Genomic DNA, 13,079 nt, shown 5'->3' with positions numbered 1-13,079 from the left:
TACAACCAGAATAGTAGAGTACCAATCTATTATGCCCTTTTGCAGCAGTGCATTTATCAGGTTCTGAAATCCTATATGGTTGCTAACATACGCTGTTATGTTGTTCTTTTGAATAGCTTATTCAAACACCGTAATGAAGAAACAATGTCAAAAGAATATAATATGTAGTTTTCAATGCAACCAGGCCTTGTATTTGCACCTCTGAAAATAGGGTTAGCTGCCAATATTCAGTCTTTTTTTTTCATCTCAGTGGGGAATACATTTCCAGTATTAGTTGGTTGAACACAAAACAATGAGCTTTTTTGGTTTCAGATTGATTCACCTTTTTTAACAGATTGCTGTGGAATACTGCTGGTGCTGCATTGGGCCTTGCCCACCACTCACCTTGACTCCTGCAGAGGGTCCCGTAAGTGGCTAACAAGAATTGATAAACCACATATGATTTTCCTCCTATAGGTTAACGTTGCAAAACTCAGAAAATGCACTGTGTTGACTTTTTGAACTTAGAAATATTACTATTTAAAAACGTAATTACCTGAAAGGTTTTCTTCTGATGCCTAAACATATATAAAGATACTTGCTGTTTTTATAAATTGGTGTGGATCTCCTTTTTGAGTTGTGTGCCTCATTTATTGACCATTGTGTGTATTTTCAGATGTCTTGCGCTCCTCTGTGTTAAGGCTAAGGCTGCTTGACCACACTACCCCCTAACAGAACACTTTGGGATTTAATAGAAAGCCCCTGTCCACTCATAAGGGAATCCCTGGACTCTTTACACAATATATCTCATTTTGAGATAACATATGAAGAGCCAGCTTCCTACAGTCACTCCTAGGTTAGGCCCTCATCAGCCCTCAGGGCACGGGCAATGTATTTAAAAAGAAGGGCATGTATTTTTACATTTTACATGTCCTAATAGTGAAAAACTCTTAAGTTCATTTTTCACTATTGCAAGGCCACATCTCTCATAGGATAACACTGGAGTTACCATATTACATTTAATAAGCTGTAAATTCCCAATGGGAGCAGGTCTTTGTAACTGTAATGAAACATCCTCTTCTATGGTAAAGTCTGACTTTAAATTGCAATTTGGAAAATCCTTGTTTTAAAAAGTTGCCATTTCCTGCCTGAACTATTTAGTGCCTGTAGCCTGTCTCTGGGTCACAGTCTGGAGCTTGTGCAGGGGAGGCAGGAAACCTGTGAAACTCAAAGGCAAACTTCTAGAAGCTTCTTCCACCAGGAGGTGGCAGATATATACATGGCCTCAGACAGCAACTCTTCAGTACACTTCTAGATCTAGAAAGACTGCCAGGGAGAAGGACTGCTGTGCTGTGCTAATGAAAGCACTGCCAATCTGCTGCTGCCTTGAAGGACTGCTGCATGCCTCCCTGACCTGCTGCATGCCTCCCTCTTGCCTGGGTAGAAGGACTGGACCTGCAACTGGTACCCACAGCCACCAGCGTGACTCCAAGGGCTAGTATCTAGTAACCAGCATATGGACTCCGCAACAGTGAGTCCTACCCTGCCACGTAGTGCCAACCCAGTTCTTGGTAGTAGGCCTGAATGTGTTCTGCCAGCCCATCTGTGGATCCAGCAGACCCAGTGCATCTTCTCTGCTGTGCGACACAACCCCAAGCAGAACTAACGGATCTCCTTTGCTGCGTGGACTTTGTCCCGGTTCGACTCAACCAGATATCCACAGTTGGCTCCTTGTGCTTTTTGAGCTATTTTCACTTAAATCTTTAAAATTACGTATCTCTGATTCTACTGATTGGGTTGTTTTTTGTTTATTAAAATGTACTCAATTTTTCTAAACTGATGTGGAATCCCTTTTGTGTGTATTGTCACTTTATTACTGTTTATAGTGTGGCACAAATACTTTACATATTGCCTCTGAGTTAAGCCTGACTGCTCTGTGTCAAGTTACCCGATGACTGAGCACAGGTTAATTTATGGATTGCTTGTGCTTCACCCTGACAAGGTTTGTGATTTCTACTTAAGCAGGGTTTCACCCCCCTCAAACCAGTAACACAATTTCATACATGTGGTCTATAATATCAGAAGGGGATATAGAGAGACATCTCCTGCCTGAACCTGAACATTAATATAATCAAGGACACCTGCCTGGAGGCTAGAAATAAACTCAAATTATGGCTTTGGATGTGATGAGCTGGGCGCTACTGTTAAGCAGGATTAGTATGTAGGAGAGTGCAGCTAAAGTAGAGCTGCCCCCACGTACAGAGGGCTGTCATCCCGGAGACAAAGCCCATTGCACAAAACAAGCAGACACTCTAAAATACATATTACAAGGGGATGTCTACAGAGGTAGTCTCCTCAAGACCAAATATAACTGTGCATGCTAGTGCATCTGCTGGATGGAAGCAACAGAAAATGTAAAGAGGCAATAAAAGAGTATGTAGACAGGAAACCCCAGCACAAAGGCAGAATTAACCTGGGCAATGGTTGCAAAGAAGAACATTTGGCAGCTTAAACTGCTCACGGGTCAAGCTGAATGAACAACAAGTAAAATAAATGTCAGAAAATGATTAGGTTATATTAGGTTAGATTATATTGTTCAGGGGTTGTTCAGTGGTTGGGACCAAGACAACCTGACAACCAAGACAACCTGAGAAGCAGCAAGTGATACAGTCTTCACTGGTGCAGAAATGGCAGAGAAAAACTGAAGAAACACCACTGGCCAAAGGGCTAAAGTGGCATTAAGAACCTTCTCCAAGCCTCAGCAAAGAGTGGCAGAATGACCTAAAACAGTAAATGACAGAGGTACATAATAGGTAAATAATAGTCTGAAATAAACAGTCAGGATGGTCTGGTAAGATGATGAGCAAGTGGACCAGCAGGTCACAAAACTGGATGAAATTTCTACTGCCCTGTTAATGGTGAAATGGGAAATATTGCCAAATTTAAGGAAATGGCTATTGAGATAGATGTGTGTGATAGGACCTATAGAATCAGCTGGATACACATAGACGTGTGTGAGAGGACCTACAGAATCAGCCCGGGAGAGACCATGCAAGGACCCAGAATGTATCAGAAGCCACAAAGGGTGAAATTGCACTGCATAATTGAGAAAGCTATTTAGTAACATCCTGGATCTGAAGGAAGGGAAGGAGGTTCAACTAGGAGGAGCCCATAGAGTAGGCCCACTCAAACCAAATGAACATTCTAAGCTGAAAAACATAGTGACCAAACTCTCTTCATATCTGCAAAAGGAACTCTTGGTTAGGGAAGTAAGGCAGATGAGTTGTGGGACCCTTCAGTGGCATACAATTTTGGTGCTGTAGGACTAGGCAACGTCTGTCTTTGCTACGATTACATTTGATAAGCCGCTAGTTGAAGAACTGATGTGTCAAAAAGTAAGATACAGATGGACTTTCACTGCAATATCTACCTCAATTTGGAAGAAACGCACTACCATGTCACCTTAACAACGGAAGGAATGGCACTACTTGTCCCACAGGTACTAGGAACATCCACATCAACACTAATTGGGATTACACTTGTATGCGCTAGGCCCTTTAAGGCCCTTTTCAGTAAGTGTCGTGCCGAGGGCAACAGCTGAAAGGTAACCAGACCACAGGATGTCATGTGGTCGTCAGGTTCCTACATATTATGGGGTTGGTTAGAACCTGTTAGTTGTTGGGGATTTTCTTTAGTTTTGGGGGCAACAAGCAGGATGAGAAATTAGGTAAAAAAACATTGCAACGTAAAACTCAGAAGACTCAACACAAAGTAAACTGACCTTGCTATGAAATGAAAAATGAATCGGCAAGTTACTAGCTTTATTAACTCCGCGACTGAGCAATCATGGGTAGAAAGCAAGTCACAGATGTTTCTACAGGGCTCTTTTTTTCAAAGGAAGACACTCAGGAAGGTTAATACCATGCCATTATGAATGGAAGACCCCTACAGCTCAAACAAACAGTATGCAGAGGGACCATATTGCTGAGAGACAATATGGGAGTGGTAGTCACAGAACCCTTGTTGATAAGCATGGGAGGTATGTTATAGCGCAGGTAGTGAGATATTAATCTTGGCTTAAGCATATGCTCCTAAACTGGGCCAAGATATATTCCTGCAGCAAGTGCTGATGAAGCAGCAGGGGTTTATGGAGTGGGGTGATGTGTTGGGAGGTGAGTTTAATGTGGGAATATGTTGAAAATTGGATAGGTCAGGAGAAAGTCAGTGGATGTCAGGATGTCTGCCCAATGAATGTTTAGACTCACTTTGTGATATAGACCTAGTGGACATTCGGCATCTTATGCATCGAAAGGGCAGTGACTATACCTACTACGCTCACGCTCATCGAACATACTCTAGATCGACGTGCTTTCCTGTCTACTACGTTAGAACGACTACCAGAAGCTGTGGCTGTACACACAATAGCCATTTCAAATCATGCTCAGTTACAGTTAGAATGAAAGGAATTGAGACAGCCCTCATGGACAGGAGATGGAGGCTTGGCAGATTGCTGATAATTATGTGGTAAATAGACCCATCATAAAGCACATTATACAAGACTACCTAGAGCGTATCAATACCCCTCAGCGGAAAGGAGTCCCCATGGGCACCCCAGACACTCCCCTTTCTAAAGCAGGCAGCAAGCTGCCTGCACTGTGAAGGAAGGAGTGGCTGCTCCAAACAGCCACACCCCCTTTCAGCAAAGCATTGCCCATGGGCTGCACATTATCTGTGATAGGGTGCACTGTCACTGTTTGCGCCTGGCTCACCTAGTTAAAGATGTGCCGCAGCACAAACAGGGACAGTGGACCCTTTACATAATGTAGCCCTAGGTGGCAATGTGCAAAGTTATTGATAATTTGGAAGGTGGTTCTGGCAGCAATTAAGTAGATCATAGTTTTTGCCATCCTATGTTACTAAGAATGTATAACTGGAAACAGATGAGTAAAAACAAATGGGAATTAATTTTCCATTTGCTGGTTTCAACTAAGACTGTAATAGCTCAAATGTGGAAACCCCTACATTAAATGCTTGGTACCACAAAATGTGGGGGACAATGGCCACAGAGAAACTCTTGGCACCTTGTCAAGGACAAGATCGCTTTCTATCAGTATGGCAACCAGTGCTACAATATTGGGGAAAAGAATGCAGGGACATAAGATGCCCGCCAAGGTACCTCACAAAGTCCCCACAAACTCATCTGAGAGAATTGCAATACACATCATACAGATGATTTAATCTGCCAAGGGGGAGTGGAAAGTTATTAAAATATTAAGCAATTAAGTACTAAAATCTGAGGCTTGCCAGAGACACCTGATGTGCGAAAGAAGTATAAGTACAAAGCTGGAGATAAATATCTTTGTTAATAAATCACTGAGAAGCTGTTCTGTTGTTTGATCAATCAAAGATAATAGTAAAAAATAATTTGGAAAAAAATAAAATTAAAAACAGAGCAAGAAGGATCCCAATTAAGGAACATGTGTGCGCGTAATTGATATAAACGGTTTTTTTTTGTTTCAACATCTGCAAATCACAAAATCACTAACTTTGTGACTACAAAACATGGCCTCATTTCGAGAAAATCCGAGTGAATTCAGGTTGGTCCAGTGTTACCGAAGCAGGGATTAGCAGATCTGTAAATTGTGGGTGGAGCATCCTTGCTCTGAAACACCAAGCCTGGTTTCGCCAGCAATGCACCTGCGAGTGCCAGGCCCACACCGTGGTAGGACAAGGGCGCCCAGATTAGTTTCAGTTTATTTGGGCATCTGCACTGAGGGCCAGCTGGAGTCCACTCCCACAGTGAGAAAAGGACCATTGTCTGGGAATGCCTGTTACCCTTAGGGCATCACACTTGAAAAAGAAAAAAAAAGTGATAGATGGAATACCTGAATTATTCTTAATCACTGGTAATTACTTAGGTCACATTCCAGTCCATCATTTGTTGCCCACTATGCTACTCTAGACGGAGTCTTTCCATGTAAAAATCAGACGTGGTACTGCTGTAACCTGCCACCCCAAGGCCCCTTCTGATTGCAACACGGGCAACCCCAAACCAGGGTACATATCTTGAGTCAAATTGAACATGAGTGCATGAGAACAGCACCCAAAAACCACCATACCAGAATTTACCAGATTCACTTGCACCTCACAATTAATCTAAGCCTCTGGTGGTTTCCAGTGCAAGGGGTGACACGCCGATGAATTCCAATCCAGGCTTTTTAGCCACAGCGCGCTGCGCTGTAGATTTTGGTGAGGTTTTCATTTGCATATGAGTGTGACTGTGACCTTGAAACCCCCCAGAAACGGAAGTGCTCTTGGCTGAAAAAATAGGACTGACGGGAGCTGCCACACAGACTACGACCACTCGGCAGCTACGCATCCGTCCCTTAGAGAGATCTGGGAAACTTTCAGTCCATCACACGAGCCCACCAACATGCTGGCCCCCTTGAAAGCGATAGTGTTGCGGCTCCGCACTGCACCTTGTTCCATATTTAGAGCGTGTACATTGGCCCGTGCAATATATTGATCCAGTTCTTTTAGAAACCGTAGCAGCTATTAAATGTCATTTGATCATACCTTCTCAGCAATGCAATACTTTCTAAATGAAAAAGAATACTCACTAAACACGCAGCCGCTGCGGAACTGCACACGTTTGTTGAGGCGCGTGGACTACCTGACCAGCACGAGCCGGCTTTGCGCGTGCTGTTCATTCTCAAGCAGCGACTCTTCCCTGCCTCTGGAAAAAGCGTATAGTTTATTTCCAGCGTGGACACACTTGTTTACCTCACCTCTTTTGTAGGATGCCAAGACTAGCTTCTCATCCTCCACCTCAAACACCGTGTCGACGTCTACGGCCCGCTGGCTGAGAAGCCCTTCCAGGCAGGCGAAGTCGTTGCACTGCAGGGCCTGCAGGAATTGTTTCTTCAGAATCTTATCCGCAGCAGCACGCGTGCTGCCCGCGGTGTCGTCCATGGTGGGCCCCGGCTTGCACTGCCTGCCTGTCCTGCAGCCTGCAAGTATGTCTTAGGTGAATATCAGTTGCAAAGAGGCTGCAACAACGCCAAGAGCGAGGCCGGCGCTCCGGCCAGGGTAACCGTATAACCCAGTCATGCCCTCGTGTTCTATTTATACACTAGGGTTCAAACTGTGACATGCCGATCTGGAAGCGGATTTTCAGTTCCTAAACTCTAGGTAAACAAGACATGCTTGCTCTCACTTTAGAAAGCTACTGCTGTGAAGTATGATGACGTAGCGACAGAGAGATAATGTGAAGTGCGCGTATTTGCATGCATCTTGTTTTCTGCAAACCATACAGCTAAGTGCACACGTCTGTTGTATGTGGAATTAACCTCTGCGTTGCTCAGTAACTCGAGAAATCTCCGGCCAACATTCACCAAACATTTCTATAGATAATATTTAGTCAAGGACAAGGGGGCGCCCCAGAGTAGATGGAGGTTTCGGCAGTGGAGGAGTGATAGCAAAAATACATTCTTTTCTTATATAAGTTACTTATTCAGCCACTCATTGTAAAAGCCAGAAATACAGAGAAAGTAGCAATTATTAGGTAACTCATAAAACAGGCGCGTTTTTGAATCGTAAATGTGTTCACAAACATTGCCTTCATCCGTGTGCTTATTTTGTTCCAGAACATACATTTTGAGATAGATTAAGCTACCTGCAATGAAGAAGACGGGCACTTTCTTCTGAGAAAGGCTGCTCCAACCTTGTGGCAGGTTATCTTTTGGGAAACATACCTGGAGATCCTGGTAAAAGTTTTTCTAAATTTCTGCCGTTTTTTCTAAGTGATATATATATAGGTGTTTGATGAGGTGCTCCACTGCATTGTAAATACATCTAACATTGTATGACAGACTGTTGGCTATGGAACTCTATTCTGCTGACAATGTTTCATTTTTTCACTGGGCGGCTCTCAGAAAATGAGTTGAGTCTATTCCACGCTATATACTAATATAAATATATCACAGCCCAACACACGTCTCTCCTGGCTGCTGTGTCGAGGGAGGCCCATTACATTAAAGAAGCCGTATTCCTGCAATCTTCGTGTGCGTGCTCTTTTCCTTTGGGAGCAGGGGTTGTGTATATATATTACCCACTGGCGGTCGCCAGTAGATAGTTATAGTTAGAACCTAGTTTCCATAGGAAAAGCAATTATTGATTTGCTAATAACTTTGGCATCATTTGATGAATCTTTGTGAAGTTCTCCTAAAAAAGTCTATCCAGGTCAGCTCCTATCCTGAAAGTTTGGGGGTGATTCGTGAAGCGGGGGCTGAGAAAAAAGGGGGGTCCTAAAACGCGTTTTCCCCATGTTAAGTTCCATTGGAAATTTTGCGACGAGCTACAGCCCGAACTGCTGAATGGAATTACCCCAAATTTGGCAGAAAGGTAGAGCTTGGTTCAGAAAGCGACCTTTTTTTAAATGGTGTAAATCTGTTCATAAGTTTTTTAGAAATTCAAAAAATAAGAGTCAAAAATCATTTTCCCGTAGGAAACTTTGTACAAGGCTACAGCCGAAACTATTGAACAGAATTACCCCAAATTAGGCACAAAGGTAGTGCGTGGGTCAGAAAGCGACCTTTGTGTTAAATGGTGTAAATCCGTTCAGTAGTTACTGGGAAATTAGAAAAATAAAAGTTTGAATATCTGGGCGGAGCCTAAGTGCCGTGCACGAGCTTCACTGTAATGCGAACACTCCAAACCAGGAATTGTTGGCAGCCAATCTTGTTTGTCGGGAGAAGCGAGTCGCCAGAAAACAGAGAAACAAAGGTAGAAAACAAGAGAAGGGGCAGGGTAGAAACACCCTGACCCCCTAGGCCTGCTCAGGGGGTCCCAGAAGGACCCCTAGGGCCCAAAAAACATATTTTTGAGAAAAACAAAATCGGCGCAATTCGCGCTGGGGTCGCTGGTTCCTGCGTTTTAGTTTAATGAGACAATAGGGTGGGCTAGGTCTCGGGGTCATTTTTTAGAAAAAAATAGCAGGGGCTCGCTGGGGCTGTGGAGGCCCGCTGGGGTCTGCGCAGTCCTGGGGCTCACTGGGTCCCCACAGTCCCGGGGCTTTACTCATTTTGGGTGGGGTATTGCGCGGCTCCTCTCCTGGAGCCCTCCATGTGCTTATAACTTTTCGTGGGTTCCTGCGTTTTATTTTCATGAGATCCCGGGGTGGGCTAGGTCTCGGGGGAATAAAAACACAAAAAAAATTGCGGGGGCTCACTGGGGCTGCGGGGGCACGCTGGAGTCCTCGCAGACTCGGGGCTTTACTCATGTTGGGAGGGGTGTTGCGGGGGCCCTCTCCTGGAGCCCTCCGTGTGCTTATAACTTTGGCATCGTTTGATGAATGTTTACGAAATGTTCCAAAAAGTTCCTGTTATTTGATCAGCTTCTATCTTAAAAGTTGAGGGGTAATTGGTCAAGGGGGGTTTGAGAAAAAAGGGGGCTCCCAAAACGTATTTTCTCAATGCATTTTCCATACAAAAGTTTAGACAAAGCTACAGGTGAAACTGCTCAACGGAATTACGCCAAATTTGGCAGGGGGAAAGGTCTTGGTCCAGAAAAGCGCGCTTTTGTAGAAATGGTGTAAATCCGTTCAGTAGTGTTATGAGATATTAAAGGAAAAAAATATATATATCTGGACAGTGCCTAACTGCTGAGCACAAGCTTGGGTCTGATTGGCTGCTGACACTTCAAACCAGGAAGTGTTAGCAGCCATCTTGTGCCTCGCATCGAGTGAAAAAATAAAAGAAAGGTTCCAGGGGCAAATTGAGCTCTGGGTAAGGATGATTTGGTCGCAGTTAAGGTTTAAGAATTATTAACAATAAAGGAGAAACAGGTGAGCACCAGGTAGTACGACTTGCACTCCAGGACAGCAGTAGGAAGATAACCCTTTCACGCTTCTTGTGCCCAACATCACCACTTGGCAGCTATGCCGTTAGAAGCCAGTCCGTCGGCTTGCAGCTCTCTACCTTTACGAGCTAGTACGCTGCTGTGCCTGTACCTCTGTGAGCTACTACGCTGCTGTTCCTTTGGGAGCGGACGGCTCATAGTCCTGCGTCTGTGAGTCAAGCATATAGCCCGCAGTTGTCCCTCTGCGAGACTGGGTGCGAACTGTTCATAAGTCACACTACATAAGCATTGAAAAGCCATTTTGTGATTCAGTCAGTCAGCTGGCATATGTCCGAGGCATTTCTGAAAACATACCGGAGTTCTTTCTGTGAGAGATACTCCTTTCACGCTGCCTCTCCCCACATCAGCAGGTAACGCACCCTCGTCCCACATTACCAACATACCCCCAACAACCTTCTTGGGCCCGGAAGTGTCCCTGTGCGGTTGGACAAATAAGAATCTTAGTCATGTATAGATTTACATATAAAACATTTTATTTAAACAAAACAACAACAAATAAAACTATGTACAGCCGTGGCGTGTCATCGCTAGTCCATTTGTGATTCACAGCCTGCAAGACAAAAGGAAAGATAAGATGGTGCGTGATGCATCCAGCAAAGGAGATAGAAGGAGAGAGAGAGAGAAATAGTGAGAGAGAGAGGGAGAGGAAGAGAGAAAGAGTGAGAGTGAGGAACATAGAGAAAGAGTGAGAAAGAGAAAGAGTAAGATACAAGGAAGAGAGGAAGAAAAACAGTGTGAGAGAGAGGAACACAGAGAGAGAAAGAGTGAAAGAGAAGAAGAGAGAAACTGTGAGATACAAGGAAGAGAGAAACAGTGTGAGAGAGAGGAAGATAGAGAAAGAGAGAGAAAGAATGAGATTCGAGGACGAGAGAAAGAGAATCAGTGTGAGAGAGTGGAAGAAAGAGAGGAAGAGTGAGAGAGGAAGAGAGAAAGAGTGAGAGAGAGGAAGCCAGCCAAAGAGAGAAAGAGTGAGACAGAGAGGAAGATAATGGGAGAATCAGTGTGAGAGACAGGAAGAGAGAGAGATAAAGAGAGAAACAGGGAGGGAGTGTTGAGATTGAAAAAATCTCTGCAGCTCACCTTTGTGCCACCGGTGTGTCTCCAACCACATGTCGGGAGATAGTGCAGACCTCAAGTTTAGTGATCTGAAAGATAAATAGAGAAAGAGTGATAGAGAGAAAGAGTAAGATAGAAGGAAGAGAGAAAGAGAAACAGTGTGAGAGAGGGAGACAGAGAGAGAAAGAGTGAAAGAGAGGAAGAGAGAAAGAGAGAGCCACAAAGAAGAGAGAAACAAATATGTGATGTTACAACGCGATCAAAATGATCGCGGTATGTAACATCGCAGTTTTTACAACGCAAGTTATTACAACGACTTGCGCTGGAGGGCGCTGGACTTAGGAGTAGTAAGATTTACTATTCCAACACCAGTCCATGTACAGTTGGGAAGGTGTTGCAATAGTACATTATACCATTCCTTAGGTTATAGCACCCTCCAGTGCAAGTCGATGTAACGCTTGCGTTGTACTGGCAGCGCTCTAAATGCATCGCGGTGTAATCACCGCGATGTAAAGGATGTTTCCCAGAGAAACAGTGTGAGAGCGAGGAAGACAGGGAAAGAGAGAGAAAGATACGAGGAAGAGAGAAAGAGAGAATCAGTGTGAGAGAGGAAGAGAGAGAAAGAGTGAGAGAGAGGAAGAGAGAGGGAAAGAGAGAGAGAGGAAGAGAGAGAAAGAGTGAGAGAGAGGAAGAGAGAGAGAGAAAGAGTGAGAGAGGAAGAGAGAAAGAGTGAGAGAGAGGAAGCCAGCTAAAGAGAGAGAGTGAGACAGAGAGGAAGACAACGAGAGAAACAGTGTGAGAGACAGGAAGATAGAGATAAAGATAAAAACAGTGTGAGAGAGGAGAAAAGAGAGAGATAAAGAGTGAGAGAGAGGAGGAGAGAAAGAAAGAATGAGAGAGAAAAAGAGAAAGTGTGAGAGAGAAAGAAAGAGATGGAGAGGGAGTGTTGAGACTAGAAAAATCGTTGCAGCCAACCTTTGTGCCACCAGTGTGTCTCCAACCACTTGACGGGAGATAGTGCAGACCTCAAGTTTAGTCATCTGAAAGATAAAGAGAGAAAGAGTGGGAGAGAGAAAGAGTAAGATACAATTAAGAGAGAAAGAGAAACAGTGTGAGAGAGAGGAAGACAGAGAGAGAAAGAGTGAGAGAGAGGAAGCGAGAGGGAAAGAGTGAGAGAGAGAAAGAGTGAGAGAGAGGAAGAGAGAGAGAAAGAGTGGGAGAGGAAGAGAGAAAGAGTGAGAGAGAGGAAGAGAGAAATAAAGAATGAGATAGAGAAAAAGAGAAAGTGTGAGAGAGAGGATGACAGAGAGATAAAGAGTGAGAGAGAGGAAGAGAGAAAGAGAGAGCTACAAGGAAGAGAGAAACAGTGTGAGAGAGAGGAAGACAGGGAAAGAGAGAGAAAGTGTGAGATACGAGGAAGAGAGAAAGAGAAAATCAGTATGAGAGAGGAAGAGAGAGAAAGAGTGAGAGAGAGGAAGAGAGAAGGAACGAGTGAGAGAGAGGAAGAGAGAGAGAAAGAGTGGGAGAGGAAGAGGAAGAGAGAAAGAGTGAGAGAAAGGAAGAGAGAGAGAAAGAGTGAGAGAGAGTAAGAGAGAGTGAGAGAGAGAGTGAGAGAGGAAGAGAGAAAGAGTGAGAGAGAGGAAGCCAGCCAAAGAGTGAGACAGAGAGGAAGACAACAGGAGAAACAGTGTGAGAGACAGGAAGAGAGAGATAAAAAGAGAAACAGTGTGAGAGAGAGGAAGAGAGAGATAAAGAGTGAGAGAGAGGAAGAGAGAAAGAAAGAATGAGACAGAGAAAAAGAGAAAGTGAGAGAGAGAAAGGAAGAGATGGAGAGGGAGTGTTGAGACTGGAGAAAATCTTCGCAGCTCACCTTTGTGCCACCGGTGTGTCTCCAACCATGTGCCGGGAGATAGTGCAGCTCCCAAGTTTAGTGATCTGAAATATAAAGAGAGAAAGAGTGAGAGAGAGAAAGAGTAAGAAACAAGGAAGAGAGAAAGAGAAACAGTGTGTGAGAGGAAGACAGAGAAAGAAAGAGTGAGAGAGAGAGAGAGAGAAAGAGAGAAAGAGAGAGCCACAAAGAAGAGAGAAACAGTTTGAGAGAGAGGAATTCAGGGAAAGAGAGAGAA

General features: G+C 44.2%; 1 protein-coding gene across 2 annotated transcripts in view; it reads right to left on the bottom strand.

The window, feature by feature from the left end:
- ASB4 (ankyrin repeat and SOCS box containing 4) overlaps positions 1-7,004 on the bottom strand; it is a 147,792-nt gene extending 140,788 nt beyond the window's left edge. For both annotated transcript variants that reach the window (XM_085630863.1, XM_085630864.1), the window contains exon 1: positions 6,768-7,004. In XM_085630863.1, coding sequence (XP_085486989.1) covers positions 6,768-6,951 — 184 coding nt within the window. In that variant the 5' untranslated portion in view covers positions 6,952-7,004. The remainder of the gene's footprint in view (positions 1-6,767) is intronic.
- Positions 7,005-13,079: the final 6,075 nt, after the last annotated feature.

This window comes from Triturus cristatus, chromosome 10 (genome assembly GCF_964204655.1).
Source record: "Triturus cristatus chromosome 10, aTriCri1.1, whole genome shotgun sequence".
Lineage (NCBI taxonomy): Eukaryota > Metazoa > Chordata > Amphibia > Caudata > Salamandridae > Triturus > Triturus cristatus.
This window is presented reverse-complemented; position numbering and strand designations above follow the sequence as displayed.